Source organism: Dipodomys spectabilis, unplaced genomic scaffold, assembly GCF_019054845.1.
Source record: "Dipodomys spectabilis isolate Male_0828 unplaced genomic scaffold, ASM1905484v1 ptg000098l, whole genome shotgun sequence".
In the NCBI taxonomy this organism is placed as follows: Eukaryota; Metazoa; Chordata; class Mammalia; order Rodentia; family Heteromyidae; genus Dipodomys; species Dipodomys spectabilis.
This window is the reverse complement of record NW_024870775.1, coordinates 20,787,045-20,802,499: the sequence shown is the minus strand read 5'-3', so window position 1 is coordinate 20,802,499 and position 15,455 is coordinate 20,787,045. Positions and strand designations below refer to the sequence as shown.

General features: G+C 36.3%; 1 protein-coding gene across 11 annotated transcripts in view; it reads left to right on the top strand.

Annotated features, from left to right (window-relative positions):
- Ptprd (protein tyrosine phosphatase receptor type D) overlaps positions 1–15,455 on the top strand; it is a 514,161-nt gene that overhangs the window by 360,664 nt on the left and 138,042 nt on the right. For all 11 annotated transcript variants that reach the window (XM_042686894.1, XM_042686896.1, XM_042686890.1 and 8 more), the window contains 2 exons: positions 5,759–5,849; positions 12,232–12,441. In XM_042686894.1, coding sequence (XP_042542828.1) covers positions 5,759–5,849; positions 12,232–12,441 — 301 coding nt within the window. The remainder of the gene's footprint in view (positions 1–5,758; positions 5,850–12,231; positions 12,442–15,455) is intronic.

Below are 15,455 nucleotides of genomic sequence, written 5' to 3'. Positions count from 1 at the left end.
TTCATATTCAATAGGTTCTTTCAGTTTATATGCTTTGTTTGATATGAATTTGTTGAGCATATATTAACTCCCCAATTTTCTGCTCTTACCTGAATCTCCTTGATGTCCTGTGAGATTAGAATGAGGTTCACAAGTTAACTGGTAAAAGGAAAAAACTTTTGAATTAAGGAATATATGTTTTATAAACTATTTGGGCAATGCTATTGCATAGTTTAGTGAAACTGAAGATTTTTAGCAAAAACAGACATAAGTCCCTGAGAGACACCCATCCAATCCATTTCCACTGCTCAAAAACACAAATAGCTCAGTGGCAAAATGTCAAAGTGAAGCACATTTTGAGAAAGATAGATAGGTAGATAGAGAGATACACAGATAGATACATAGATTAGATAGATAGTACAGATATATGTATTATATACCTTGCATATACATATATAAATGACTATTGTCTTTCTAATCAAACATACATTAAATGATATAATAAAAATCATATGTTAAAATGTACTCTTTGTGACCATACAATAGGGGTAATTTATCTTATCAGAAAAACAGGAGAAGTGTAGTCTTAGAATCTGGTAAGTAAATTAATATTTAAGGAAAGAGAGAGGTTAACCCATTGGGAGCTACTGAAGGTTCAGGTCAGATGAGATAAAATGATCAAGGATGTGATAACAGAATGGACTGAGATCCCTTGAAGACACTGAATGGCAATCAGGATAGTCAGGGTGGTCAAATGGATTTAGGCAAGATCCCGCTGGGTCTTGTAATACCTCTTGGTCTTTATCCTAAGAGAAATGAGGCTCCATTGAAATGTCTTAACAAGTAGAAATGACACAATCAATTTTGTATTGTGAGGTAAAAATTTCAGAAACTAGACAAGAAAAGGCTATGGGCATTGGGAAGAGAGAGTTAGGAGACTATTGTCCAGACAAGAAGAAATTGAATGAGGCCTGAGGAATAGCTCTAAGATAGAGACAAGAGACAAGTAAATGTGTTAGAGATAGATTTTGGAAGCTAGCACTGGGAGACCGACTGGGTAAGAGGGAGGAAGGGAGTAAAAGCAGATTGCCAGTGACAATACCTAGGGCCCTGCCCTGTATGCACAATTTATTTTGAAAGACTTACTGTTTGTTTCAGGAGGTATGGTACATTATGACACCAAAATGGAGGCATAAAATTGAAGTCCTTGGAATTAAAAAGATAGTTTTAGGCTATGGTATGACTCTGTAAACCATTTTCTAATAACCTATGCCAAGAGTTAGAATGAAAGCCCCTAGGTGGGGAAAAAGAATTCCTGGGTCAGCGCTTTGAGAAACTCTTATCATTTAATTCAGGGTACCAGGTAGTAATGAAGTCTGTTAAGAAAATTCAGTTATTCAGACAAGGAGATAAAGAAAACAGGAATGATGGACTGGATATTTCATAGAAGGTCTTACTAACATGGCAGGATTTGGCTAAGGGACACAGATAAGAAAGGATCACAAATTCTCCTTCTGTGGACTGGGATGTAGCTCAGTGGCAAAGGACTTGCCTAGCAAGTGCAATGACCTGGGTTCGATCCCCAGTAGCAAAAACAAAAAGAAACAAACAATAAACACCAAAAAAACAAAAGCGAACAATTTCTCCTTCTTTGTGATACATTTTAGGTCCTGTAAATCCCTGGTGACTGTAATGAGATGCACATAGGAGGCCACAGCTATAGCAAGGGTCTACTAGCATGTGAGTGAAAGGAAGGAAATGTAAAAAATACAGTTCCTTAGACATTTCTGGCAGGAAGGGGTAGTAAGGAAGACGTCCTGACTCAAGGAGGGTATGGCTTGTTGTGGTTGCTGTAGTTTTGTTATTGTCTTAGTTCCTTTTTTATTTTATTGTAAAGATGCTGTACCGAGGGGTTACAGTTATATGAGTAATGTACGCATTACGCATTCTGAGGCTTGAATCCAGGGCCTGGGGCTTTCTCCTTGAGATTTTTAACTTAAGGCTAGTGCTCTACTGCTTGAGCCTCAGCTCCACTTCCTTCTTTTATGTGTGTGTGTGTGTGTGTGTGTGTGTGTGTGTGTCTGTGTGTGTGTGTGTGTAACAGAGAGAGACAGAGAGAGAGAGAGAGAGAGAGAGAGAGAGAGAGAGAGAGAGAGAGAGAGAGAGAGAGCATATGTGCTAGCAGTTAATGAGAGAGAAGCATCTCATGGACCTTCCCACCCAGGCTGGCTTCAAAGTGAGATTCTCATTTCTCAGCCTGCTGAGTAGCTAGGATTGCAGACCTGAGCCACCAGCACCCAGTGTTGTTTACTTTTGCTTAAATGGCAAAGATGAATATATTGAAAGCTAATGGGTAGGACCCAGAAAGGAGAAAGAAGGTAAGAAAGACAAAAGGAAAAGAGGTACATGTTGTCTAATAAACTTACTCAGAAAGTTAAAAAAATGTGAACCCATGTAAGAAATAGCTACCCCATAGAGCCAGCACTATTGCTTTATCAAAAGTTAAGATCAGAGTTTATGTGCAAGTATACATAGGCTTATAGCTGGGTTGTCAGATGATGAGAGAAAATTTGTCTATATTTGTTTTCTCTGAACAGAAGTCACAAGGACATCTTCTTGGGCAAAGATATGGATGTTTAAGGTTTTTACTCTATGGAAGAATATTTTAAAAAGTCATTATAAAAAACCTGAAGCACTAGGTATTAATTAATAAGTGAAGTCATAGTACGAAGACTAGACTTACTTACATTTGAGAATCATAAAAATGTGACTGCTGTTCTTCTTTTGACTTATTTCTCAAGCAGTATTTGGTTCCCTGCTCTCAGGCAGTGTGGGCAGCATGGATTTCAACTAATCAAATGGAAAACACAGGCTTTGGCTAGGCACAAATGAACAGTATTTGGCACATAAGCATTACTGTGAACATTGAAATCCTTCAGGATGATGTAAGAGTTTGGGAGAAAGGATGAATTTGAAAATCGTATATCCACACCACACACACACACACACACGCGCACACACACACACACACGCGCGCACACACACACACGCATGCACAGACACACACACACACACACACACTATGCATAACATAAAGGAGATGCTCCAAATGTTGGTGCATGGGAATAACCCAACAGAAATGTGTCTTATGGAGATGTATGTACTTCAAAACAGAGGGCAGTTGTTTTGTTTTATAGCAAGAAGGAGGAGTGAGGGGAATGCCTGCAAGAAGCAATTCAGAATCAATAAAGAAACTTCAGGCACCGACTTTGAAGTTCTGGGGCAGAAAAGGAGGGATGAATAACCAAGTACTACATGAGAAGGTTCCAAGTGGAGCTGTATCCTTAGGAATACATTAGATCGCAAATAAGGCAAAGGTCAGAGTTTACAAAGCCTTCCTTGCAGAGGTAGAGTTATGTAGACTTAGATATAGGCAAGGTCTTCTACAATACAGAATTCCAGATTGCCAATGCCCCCTGGCCTTTCAATGTGCAAGCACTGCTTTGAAGCAAGTTCCACTATAAATGTCATAGAAAAACGTTCTGGCAATCAGTAAGAAGAAAAGGTTGTAGATATCTGATCACAGGGATTATTAATAGCTGTGGAGGTGCATGTTCAATTCTTATCCCAGCCACAAGTAAAATGAATAGCTGGAAATGCTGCAGAGGTAAGAATGGATTCTTTTTTCATATGCAAGAATGGCAATTCAATGTATGAAAGCAGAGAAAAATTAATAGGGTTCATCAGCTCAATGTTGATTTATAAGATTCTGCAGGAGGACAATGAGAAGTCTCTGGTAATGAGAGGTATCATTACTTTAAGAGAAGAGAAGCTTTGCTGACTTTGTGCAGTGGGTATGAAAAACAAGAGGCTCCTTGACAAGTGTGTTTATCAAGTACATCGGCAGTGTTATTTTGCACGCTCAGTTGCAGTCTGTCATTCTTCTCCATGCTCATTTAACATGATGGACTTGTTTGGCAAATCTTTCAGGTGGTGGGAGGAAGGGAAGGGGAGGCAGCTTACTGTGGATCGTAAAATAAAAGATATTGGCTTTCTCACACACTCCACATCTTCCTTCTCCTCACCTTCCTTGATCATCATGATTATTTTTGTAGTAAAGAAAATGAATGAATAGGGGAAAGAATTCTGAACATCTGTTGATTAGTTGCTCAGAACACCATGGTGTAATTGTCTAGTATGTCTTGAATTCTCAATTAGGGTAGGGAGCTAAAAAAGTTCTTTTACCTGCATCTCATGGAATTTTATCCATCCGAATGAAAAAGAGAGCTCAACTGTACCTCTCCTGCCTTGACGGTCAGCCTAACTAGCCTAAAGCACACTCTTTAGGTGTTAAAAACTGTGCCACACACACTTGCTATGCAGTTTGACTACACACTTTTAATTTTTTCCAAGTAACAGCTTAATATTAACTTACTTTTCATAATACACAACTGAGATTTAAGGATGTTAAACAAGTAGCCTGATAATCTTTCAGCACATCTGTAGCAGAGCCCAAATTCTGGTCAAGACATAGTTTCAGGTGCTCTAGAAAAGCATGGCTCAAAAAATACAGTGAGACATACATGGATATTTTACATTTTCTAGTAATGACAGTAGAAAAGCTAGGAACAAACTGGTTCAATTATTTCTGATAACTTTTTAATTAACCCAATATATTCAGAATGTTATTTCAATATGTGCTTACTATAAAAATGTTACTCAGATATTTATGCTCTTTTGGTTAACTCTTCAAAATTCAGACTATTACAACATATATCTGTTCTGGGCATGGCATATTTTAAATTGGGTAACTATTTAATGGCTCCTAGTTGTTTTGTCTGTGACCCAATCTCACAGGTTTATAGCCCATACCTCTGTTTTCCTTGAATGACTATCCTGTAGGAAGCCAAAATAGATTAGATATTTTTTATAACTCCTGATAATGAGGAAGAGTTTAACATGTTAATAGTAATGATCTATAATGTTCAAGAGCCTTACATAATTACTACCAAAGAATAGTGTGAGTGGTAGCCCTACACTATAAAGAAATTATAAGAAAAATTTAAAATAATGCTTTATATAGTACTTATATTTTAGTAGACTAGTATAAGGAATCATACATATTTGTTTCTCCTTGAGAGACTATCTTGAGATGTGTTTTTTGAAGACAACAGGTAGAAATCATATTAAAATCTCTGCAGTACTTACCTTAAGCTTTCCAATTTTGTACATTAAAAAGAAAGAGGAGTTTTTACATCTTACTGTATTTAACTGTTCTGCAAGTATGAGTCATTTTTATGTTTTTTTAATACAAATAAAAGTATTTTGGATTTTATAAATAAATAATGCATGGTTATTGGAGATAAAAAATTGTATTATATATATTTGCACTAGAAACTGTCTTATAAGTGAATATCATAGAAACTATGTGGTTTAGCAGCTTTTGGTGGTAGATTTCAATATCCTGGCCTTGTATACATCCAACACCAGGATCCTAACAAACTGTTCCTGTTCCGTTTATGATACCTCATAAAAAGCAGCCAACCATGGCGATATTACCATATGAGATCATTGAAGTCACACAGAAATGTCGGCGCATGTTGTTTCTAAAATTGAACAAACAGTTGGTTATTTGTCATTGATGTAAGAAATGGACAAGTCACTCCATATCTATAATTTGCCTTCAGCCCTCATCACTGGTCTGTGGAAGATTTAAGGCAGTGTCCATTTTGGCTCCCCTCTGAACTAACCTTATTTGTATGTATCTATTCCTGTGCAGAGGTTACTACATAATAATCGTGCCTTTGAAGAAATCTCGTGGGAAATTTATCAAGCCATGGGAGAGTCCTGATGAAATGGAATTAGATGAGGTAACTATGTCTTTGTTGGCTGGGTCTTTCATTGTTTGGTTTATTAACTGTTCTCTCCTTCCTCTGGCTGCTTTTCAGCATCTAATCCAAGGGCTTGCTTGTGCACATCTGAGTACTTGAATGGTTCAGTGGTGCTGTGGGCCTCCTATGCTCTAGGGATTCCAGCAAAGACCTTTTATTATTATTATTATTGTGAAAATACCATACAGAGGGGTTACAATTACATGGGCAAGGTAATGAGTACATTTCTTATCAAGCATTGTAGCCTCCTTCTTTGTTTCCCCTTCCCATCCCTTCCCATCTACCCCTTCCCCCCTCCTTCCTCCCCCCCCCCCCCCCCCCGTGATCCCCCCCCCAACATCCCCCTCCCCCGTCCCTGGCCAAAGTTGCAAAGTTCGTTTTTTGACCTAACGTTTTTGTACATCTCATTGGGTCTGCCTGTATCCCTATTTAAACAATTTGTTTTTTCCCTTCCCCTCCACAAATTATAGCAACAGCAATTCAGAGATAACAGTGGTTATACCGTGGAGGAGGGACATACAAAGCAACAAAAAAAAAATCATCTTACAAATATGTTAGAAACAATCACAAGAAAGAAAAAAACCATTTGAGTCCTTATCTTGGCGTTCATTTCGCCCAACATCAACTTATCTGAACTTTTCTGCTTGACTTAGACATATATTAGTTATTGCAAATAGGGAAACCATGGGACCTATGTTTCTTTGAGCCTGGCTTACTTTTTTTACTCTAACTAAAAGACAGGTAGCTGCAATAGTTTACAACCTGACTAGTCTTTGTTGGCCTTAATATTTTTCCACTTTCCTTTGTAAAGCATGTTGTAGAATTATGAAAGGCAAAATAGAATGTCAACATAAATTCTACCTAGCAGCAAATATTTGCCTTATTCTATATTCTCGAAGATTTTTATAATCAGAAGTACGTGAGTTGTGCAACAGTGCCACATGCCTGGAACTCTTGGTACTCAGGAGGCTGAGATCTGAGGATTCCAATTTGAAGCTAGCATGGGCAGAAAAGACTGTGGTCAACTAACCAACGAAAAGGTGGAAGTAGAGCTGTAGCTCAAATGGTAGAATGCCAGCCTTGATCAAAAAAGCCCAGGGACAGTTCCTAGGCATTGAGTTCAAACTCCAAGACTGGCACTCCCCTGCTCCAAAAAAAAGTGCATTTAACTGCTGAAGAACATTTTAGACAATGGCGAAAATGAAAACAAATGATTTAAAAAGTACTAAATTATGGTTTTAATTCTTAAAATCTTACCATACTAGGTGCATATTTAATTTATACTTCTAACAAAGAGCATTTGTCTTTCTTTAAAAGTTAATACATAATATAAAGAGGCAAAAAACTGAACTATTACATATTTCAATTTAGTTATCAAACTATGGTTCCTTTTATGAAGCCAGATCACAGAGGACCTCAGCAAACTCATGATTGGAATTTGCATTCAAATATGCAGGACATGCTTTGTTATTTTAATACAATGTTGCTTTTAGTAACTTCTAAATCCCCATTGGGGGAGATGAAAGAAAGTTAATGTATTAGATTTGTTTACAGTAGAAATCATATGTCATAGCATAACACAACCTGCTATTTCTAGTCTGTCTATCTCAAGCTAGTGCAAATAAATCAAGGACAATAATTCTTTATTGACATTACTAATAGCTGATATTTATTTGAAACGTCTTTATGCAAAAAAAAAATCTCTGTCCTGATTAAAAACAAAAAACTTCCATCTTTGGCTGGTTTATTTCATCTCTAGAGGTGAAATTCATCACCAGCCTCGCTTGTCTGAGTTATATTTGAGTTATATATAACTCACTTGTCTAAGTTCTCTTTGACCAAGTTCAGAAGGTGAGATGAGTTCAAATTCAGGCCAATGGTATTATGTCATTACTACTTGATTACTGGGGGGGGGGGGTGTACAATTTAGTAATGACACTTTAGTAATATGGTTCAGTAATTCAGATGCATTATTTATCTATTAATAATAAAGGAATAAAAACATTATTCGGTGAAGAAGTCTTATTCATCAGAAAATTCAAAACTATCAGTTGATTAAGTTTTGTAAGGAGTTTGAAGCCCGACCTGACCTGATTTAACTTGCAACTGGCTAATCAGTTAATCCTGGGATTGTCTTTACTGTTTTAATCAGCTCTTAGCTGAATCTCTCAATTGGTGCCATGCCATTTTAGGTGGAATTCGATTTGAAATGCAAGGGCAACTTGTAGAATATGAATATTTCTATGTGTTAAAAAGATGTTTTCAAGGCAATGAGATCCGAAGCAAAATGACATCAAATACCTTTAAATAATAAGCTTTCCTTGGTAGCGAAGCCACTTGATAATAAATGGTAGGAAGTGATTCCTTTTTATAGTCAGGTTTTAACCTCCAAAATGCACAGCAGTGCTAATGGATTAAAGTACAGGGCTATGTGACATTGAACTTTCTTGCAATTAAATTCTCCAGGTCGTTGCCGCTGATTCCCATAACAAAGGGTCATTTTAATCATCCTGCAAGTTTCGTGGTGCATGGATCTGTATAATAGTTTGATAAGGAATATTTTATTAATTCAAAAATTTTGGGTCAGCATGGGTTGTTTCCCACTTTTCTTACTGATATAATTGAGACCACATTGTAGAATTAATGGTGGAAGAAATAAGATATGCATTGACTGGAAAATGAAAATTATTTCTGATAAAGAACCAAAGCCCTTGATATATCTTCTGGGATTACTTCCAATACATCTTGTAACTATTGTGGAGAGGAACAAATGAAAGTAGGCTATGGCCTCTCTTTATGCTTACTCATCTAATCTCTGATCCCTAAAGACAGGACTTCTTTTTTTTCTGTACCATGCATAATAAAAGTATTGTGGTAATTTTATCTATAGCTCACTACTGCCAGGTTTGACAAAGCAGTGCTCATCTCTTCAATGTATTTGACCAAGTTCTCAGAAAGGCCTATAATTCAAATTGTGGGAACCATATCATCAAATAGAATAATGTCCAAAGGGGATTTCTACATGTAGGCCTCACATCTAGGGTCCTTAAAATACTGAAAGAGGCTTTCTAAACAGAGTTACTCTCAAAATTATCCTCTGAACTCATTTATTCTTTGTCTGGGGATACTCTTCACATGATAAATTCATAGACTGGAATTGCTCTTCTCAAGGTCAAATTAGGCAAGACAGCCATTGATAGTTGAAATGAATTTGGGGCAGAACAACTCCTAAAATGTTGGTTATATTTAATCTAGGGCAGGGCACGTAAGATATCATGAATTTTTTTGTCTCACTGTACCTCAAAGGCGTGTCATAAAATAACATAGTCACTAGTGATTTAAACTTTAGCATACTGGATAAATTGGTGTTAACTGAGCTCACTTGTCCAATTTAAATTATATCACACAATTATATCTCCTATAGAGATAAGAGCCATCTTCACGTTAAAGGTCAGGTGAATGACTGCCCTGAACTTAAGGAAAGAAAAACAAAACACTCAAATAGTTTGTACGCTGGAGTCTACTAAGTAAACCCTAGGAAAAGGGCTTCTGAGGAATGACAGTGATCTGGATGAATTATGACAGCTCTCTACCTATGACATAGGAATAAAATCAAAGGTAGGGTTTGATCAGTGAAGTAGAAGAGGAAACACAGCCACATAAACAACTGATGGTAAATGTTTTTGACTAACTAACTTCAAAATTCAGCTCATCTGTAGTTCATTTCTCCTGAAGTAACTGACTACTACTTACTACATATCAACAATAACCATTGTAATGGCTTTTTAAGTATACTGTTACATTAACCCTTTAGTATCAGAGATTTTTTTTTGAAATACCAACAAAAAACAACACATGTCTATCCATATCTATTTACAGACTGAGTTGAAATAGTGGAGATTTTCAAGCTGAAACGCAGGTAATGCTAGATTTGGTGATTTGGTGTAACCATTAAGTAAAAATAAAATTGAAAATATCTCTATGTGTTATTTTTTATTTCACTCACTGAGTCAACCATTCATGATGACTTTCTTTTGCACCTCAATTTCCTCATTTAGGAATGGAGCGCCTTGTGCTCTACCTTCCTGTGGTTATTATGAAGTCTAAATGAGCTTTTGTAGAGCAGTATCTGGCACCTAGTAAGGTTTCAATAAGTGACTCACTGTCACCATCACTATTGTAAATCATCTTACATTTGACAACAGAATTTAAAGGTTGTACTAAATTTCTATCCTTTTTTTTTTTTACTGGCTAATCAGTTAGAATTACCTACCCAAATGGATCATCAGATGGTACTAGTTAGCAGGACATATAAAGTCTAATAATATACAGTACTCTGTATAGCACATATTTCATGTAATATTTTGTGTAATTTTAATTGCATCAATAATGTCAAATTTCACAGAAAAATATGAATATTGCCAGTTAAGTATTATTGACAAATAACATGAACAGAAATTATCTATGGAGCCTGAAAAATGTTTTCTACATCATTAGGGTATAATTTGGAACCAGCTGAATCCACCTGGAATTCTCTGTAGAAAAGTGTAACACAGCAGGCTGCTAGCAAAGCTATCAGTGTTTGTCATAGAGAGGGTCTGCTGCCATCTTCATCACAGGAGTGATTGATTTTGCATTGTCACATTCTATTAAACAGATATCACTACTTTTGTGTGTAGGATTAATTTTCAATTTACAAAAGGAAGGGAAGTGAATAGCTTCCCTACCTTTCCATAAGTACTTTATGTTTGCTTATCCAAATGGAGAAAGAGTTTGCACAGACGTTTTTCCAATTTGTCCTCACACATGCAACCTTTTCTACACAGATGTTAACACAAATAATAATTCTAAGAAATAGGTCCCATGGTTTCCCTTATTTGCAATACCTAGTGTATGTCTAAGACAAGCAGAAAAGGTCAAAAGCGATGTACACATGATCATATAAGATGATGCTAAGGGAAATGAACCCCAAGACAGGGAGACAAAAGTTTTTATCTTTCTTGCTGTTGTTTTTAATATACTTACAATGTACTCTGTGATTTTTTTTTTGTTTCTTTTGTATGCTCTTTCCCCATGGTATAACCCCTGTTGTCCCTGTATTTGATTCCAGTGCCCTGCATCTTGTATATTCATTTTTCTAATTTGGGGAGGGTAAGGGAAATAACAAAATGTTGAGATAAGGATACAGGTTGACCCATTGTAACAATGAGATGTAGCAGACACTATGTTGAAAATGAACTTTACGGTTTTGGGGGATGGGGAGGGAGAAGTTGAGGAGGTGGAGAGGGAAGGGATGGTGGGGGAGAAACAAAGGAGGGGGTAACAATGCTCAATAGGAAATGTATGCATTACCTTACTCATGTAACTGTAACCCCTTTGTACAGATCTTTACAATCAAAATATATATTAAAAAATTCTAAGAAGCTGTTAAAAATTGCTACTTACCTCACATTGTATCTCAGACTGATAGTCTTTTTTTCCAATTATAGACTTTGTATTGGGAAAAGAAAAAAAAACTTTGATATCATCTTGAAGTCAACCTTTATTTGTACTATTTTCTCCTAATAAGAGTCAAGTTTGATTATCTAAAAGTTATACATTTTTTACAAATGCAGGCATCATCTATGTATCTATGTATTTATAAATATATATGAAAGATTATTTTCTTCAGAATATAAACATTTACTTTTTATCCACCCTGCCTGTGTCTTTGGTAAGACAGGTAAGACAGTCAAACTCCCCAGAGAATTAGAGTCAATGGAAAGTTGGGTGCAGAACAAAGTGAGAAATCACATATCAAGGAGTCAAGTCAAGCCAGAAATTGTAAAATAAGTGACAATAGCTAATTACTAATTTTAATCAAAAGGTACTCATTAGATTTTTGAGAGAATTTAATCATATAGCTTATTACTGAAAATAATGTAAACGGTACTAACTTCCTCCAAAATATAGCCATATCTGAAGTTTTCAATGCTTTTCAATTAGGTTACTACTTAGTAAATAAATCTCCTGCAAGGTCAGGTTACCATGAATCATGCTGGCTTTCTTAGACAACTAACAAGGCACAATCGCCTCTGAAAGATTTTCAGTTGAGTAGGAAATGATAGACACTATACCAATAAAAATCTAAGTGCCCTGTGTTTATAACTAGTCCTGGCCTTAAGAGGAAAACAGGATTTGAAGGATCAAACTACCCGAAAGCCCGTGGTGGTAGCCTGTGTTGTGTAATGTGGACAAATTTTATATGGGTGATTCCCAGTCATGAACTGATTTCACCCTTTTAAGCATTTCACCTTTTTTAACATCAATAATTTGTATAGTTGTTTACATTTCATTCTCCGCTTCTCACTTTTTCTTTAAGCTGCTTAAGGAGATATCTAGGAAACGCAGAAGCATCCGTTATGGGAGAGAAGTCGAATTAAAGCCATATATTGCAGCTCACTTTGATGTTCTGCCTACCGAGTTCACCCTGGGGGATGACAAGCATTATGGTGGATTTACAAACAAGCAACTCCAAAGCGGTCAAGAATATGTCTTCTTCGTGTTAGCGGTGATGGAACATGCAGAGTCTGTAAGTTAATTTGTGATGGCATCTGTTTTCTATGCTAGAACTACACATTTTCACCAGCACACTATGTGGTTATTTGGGAATACATAGGAATCTTCATCGTAATTATTTCTCATGAGCTGTCTTTTATATGTAGAAATAGGATGGTTAATCTTCCAACATGGCTGGATATATCACATAGCCCTACTTTACAATATGATAATAGATGACAAGAGTTCAGGTATACTTCTAGTGTATGAAATTCTAGACAGTTGGGTCCTAGTTCTTTAGACCCATCAACGTAACATACAAAATAGAATATTAATCTCTGCCTACTCTTCTCTCATTCATTAAAGATGACCATTTTCAGAAAAATAAAATACCATTCTCATCCCATGGAATATTTGGGATAGTCATTGTTATTACTTCATATTGTGATTACAATGTGAAACAAGCTCTGTAATTTAATATATTCGATTTGGAAATATTTGAAAATATTGGAGAATAATTATTCTTCTATGCCTGCCAGTGAGGACATAGTGCTTCTAGCCTGCCTCACCAGAAAGTCAATCTAAGAAAGAAGTACAATCAGCTTCCATAATTACAGCAACTTATGAGTGACTTTATCATTAAAGCCCAAGAAAAAAAAATCAATGAAAGAATTCATAAAGAAGTTTAAATAATGAGTTGTCTTATGTAAGTCATCTTGCTCTTCTGCCATTTTATGCTTCAATGGCTTTGGATTTTAAACAAAACAAGAGGGAAGAAATTGTAGATGAGAAGTGGGGTCGATTTTGAACTGACAGTTTATATTAACATTTAATATACATATTCCAAATTGTATCATTTTAAATCGGAACTTAAATCTGACAGGCACGGCAGTTCATTGAGCCAGCCACTTTCTGTATATAAGAAGTTCAGAATATCTCAAAGGTTTTTCCACATCAGGGGTTAGTGTAGACTGTGAGGCTGTTACTCAAATGACTGAAGGAACTCCCTTACAGAAAATCAAAACACTAAGGCAGCCTGATTTACCTTTGTGTGCAAAATGCCATTTCAAAACACAGTGAAGGCTTTCCTGGAATTTTAATATACAGAACATGTTCTCTCTAGTTGAAAACTTTAAAAAAAAAGAACCTCAAGGAAATGGGATATTGGAAAGCATCTCATTCTTTAAAAAAGTAGACGAGAGAATTTTGTCTTTAGATATTTTTGTCTCTAGACGGATTTCAAAAAGCACTTTCACCTCATTGAGGTAAATCAGAAAATTCAGCAAAGAAAAGTCTCATCAGACAGATCATGTAGACCGATGGCACTTTCTCAGAGACTGGCTTCTGAAGTCTCCCCATGCTCTTCAAAAGTGTTTAGATCTATCCTCACCAGTATATAGTCAAATCTTATCTGTAATATGTCATCTTTTCATTTTAGTACTCTCATTCATGCATTAGTTTTACAAGGGGACTTTCATTGTGACATTCAATATATGCATACAGTGTATCACATTAATCTTTTTTTTTTGGGGGGGGGGTCCGGTTGTGGAGCCTGAACTCTGGGCCTGGGTGCTGTCCCTCAGCTCTTCAGCTCAAGGCTAGCGCTCTACCACTTGAGCCACAGTGCCACTTCCAGCTTTTTTTCTTTTTGCTTATGTGGTGCTCAGGAATCGAACCCAGGGCCTCATGCATGCAAGGCAAGCGCTCTACCACTGAGCCACCTTCCCAGCCCCTATCACATTAATCTTAATGCCCTCTATTATTCTTTTCTTTTCCCCTCTACCTTAAAACAGCATCAACTGGTTTCTTGCTTATATATGCATATAAGGCACTTGAACCATTATTTACTCTCATTTACTCTCTCCCATTCCCTCTCACCCAATTGTCCATACTCACCCCAACAGAGCCTGTTTTACTTTTCTGTCATTTATTTTTAATAAATACATAATACACACCAAAACTTAATTCTTCTTTCACCATCTTATTTCTTGACATTACTCTCATTTTACTTTATAGCCAAGTATTGCATCCAACTCTTCTAATTTTATAGTAATGTAGGTTTTTTGTAAGCTTCAGATTTGCATGTCTGTTAATAATATCCAAACCTTCTATTGATTGGTTGGCAATTTGAAGGGACAAAAATCATTTCTCCCCTCTCTAGCCTCTTCCATCAAAGACATGCGCCTCCCTCAATCTATTCTTTCATATTAAGAATACTAGAGAACTAGTTTTAAAATGACTTCAAATTCAGTCTTATTTTATTATTCTTACCCAAAGAGCAATTCTACTTTTCAACTTCCATGGCTTTGTTTTCCATATTATTATGGCTCTGTTTCCTGATTCAGACAGAAAATCTATGTGTTTTGGAAAAAATTCTGCTTAGATTTCCATCTATTTTTTTTAATTGTGAAAATACTGTATAGAGAGGGTTACAATTACATGGGCAAGATAATGAGTACATTTCTTTTCAAGCATGCCTCCTCTTTTGTTTTCCCTTCCCATCCCTTCCCATCCCTTCCCATCTCCCTCCCCCTGCCCCCACCAAAGTTGCAAAGTTCGTTTTTCGACATAACGCCTTGTACATCTCATTGTTGCAATGTTCCATCTTGATTAACCAAGTCTTACCTCAGCTGGGTGCCAGAGGCTCACATCTATAATCTTAGCTACTCAGGAGGCTGAGATCTGAGGATGGTAGTTCAAACCCCCTTATTATTAAAGAATTTCAAATCATGGATTGAGTTTATGCTTACTCCATCAATTTGAGTATAATCTACAAAATAAGAGCAAGTATAAATCAAAGCAAAAATTTTAATACAAATTCTATTTTTGGCTATATAGAGTCAATTTTTCAAGTTCTGTTTGTAAATTCTTATTATATCTATACATCCCATGTCCTCTTTCTATCTCAGTCTCTGTCTCTGTCTTTCTATCTTAGTCTCAGTCGCTGTCTCTCTTTCTCTCTCTCTCTCTCCTCTCTCATGTGTCTTTCCTTTTCTTTCTCTGGCTTCTGAAAGGCTGAAAATGTGTACTAAGCTTTCATCTTGTATT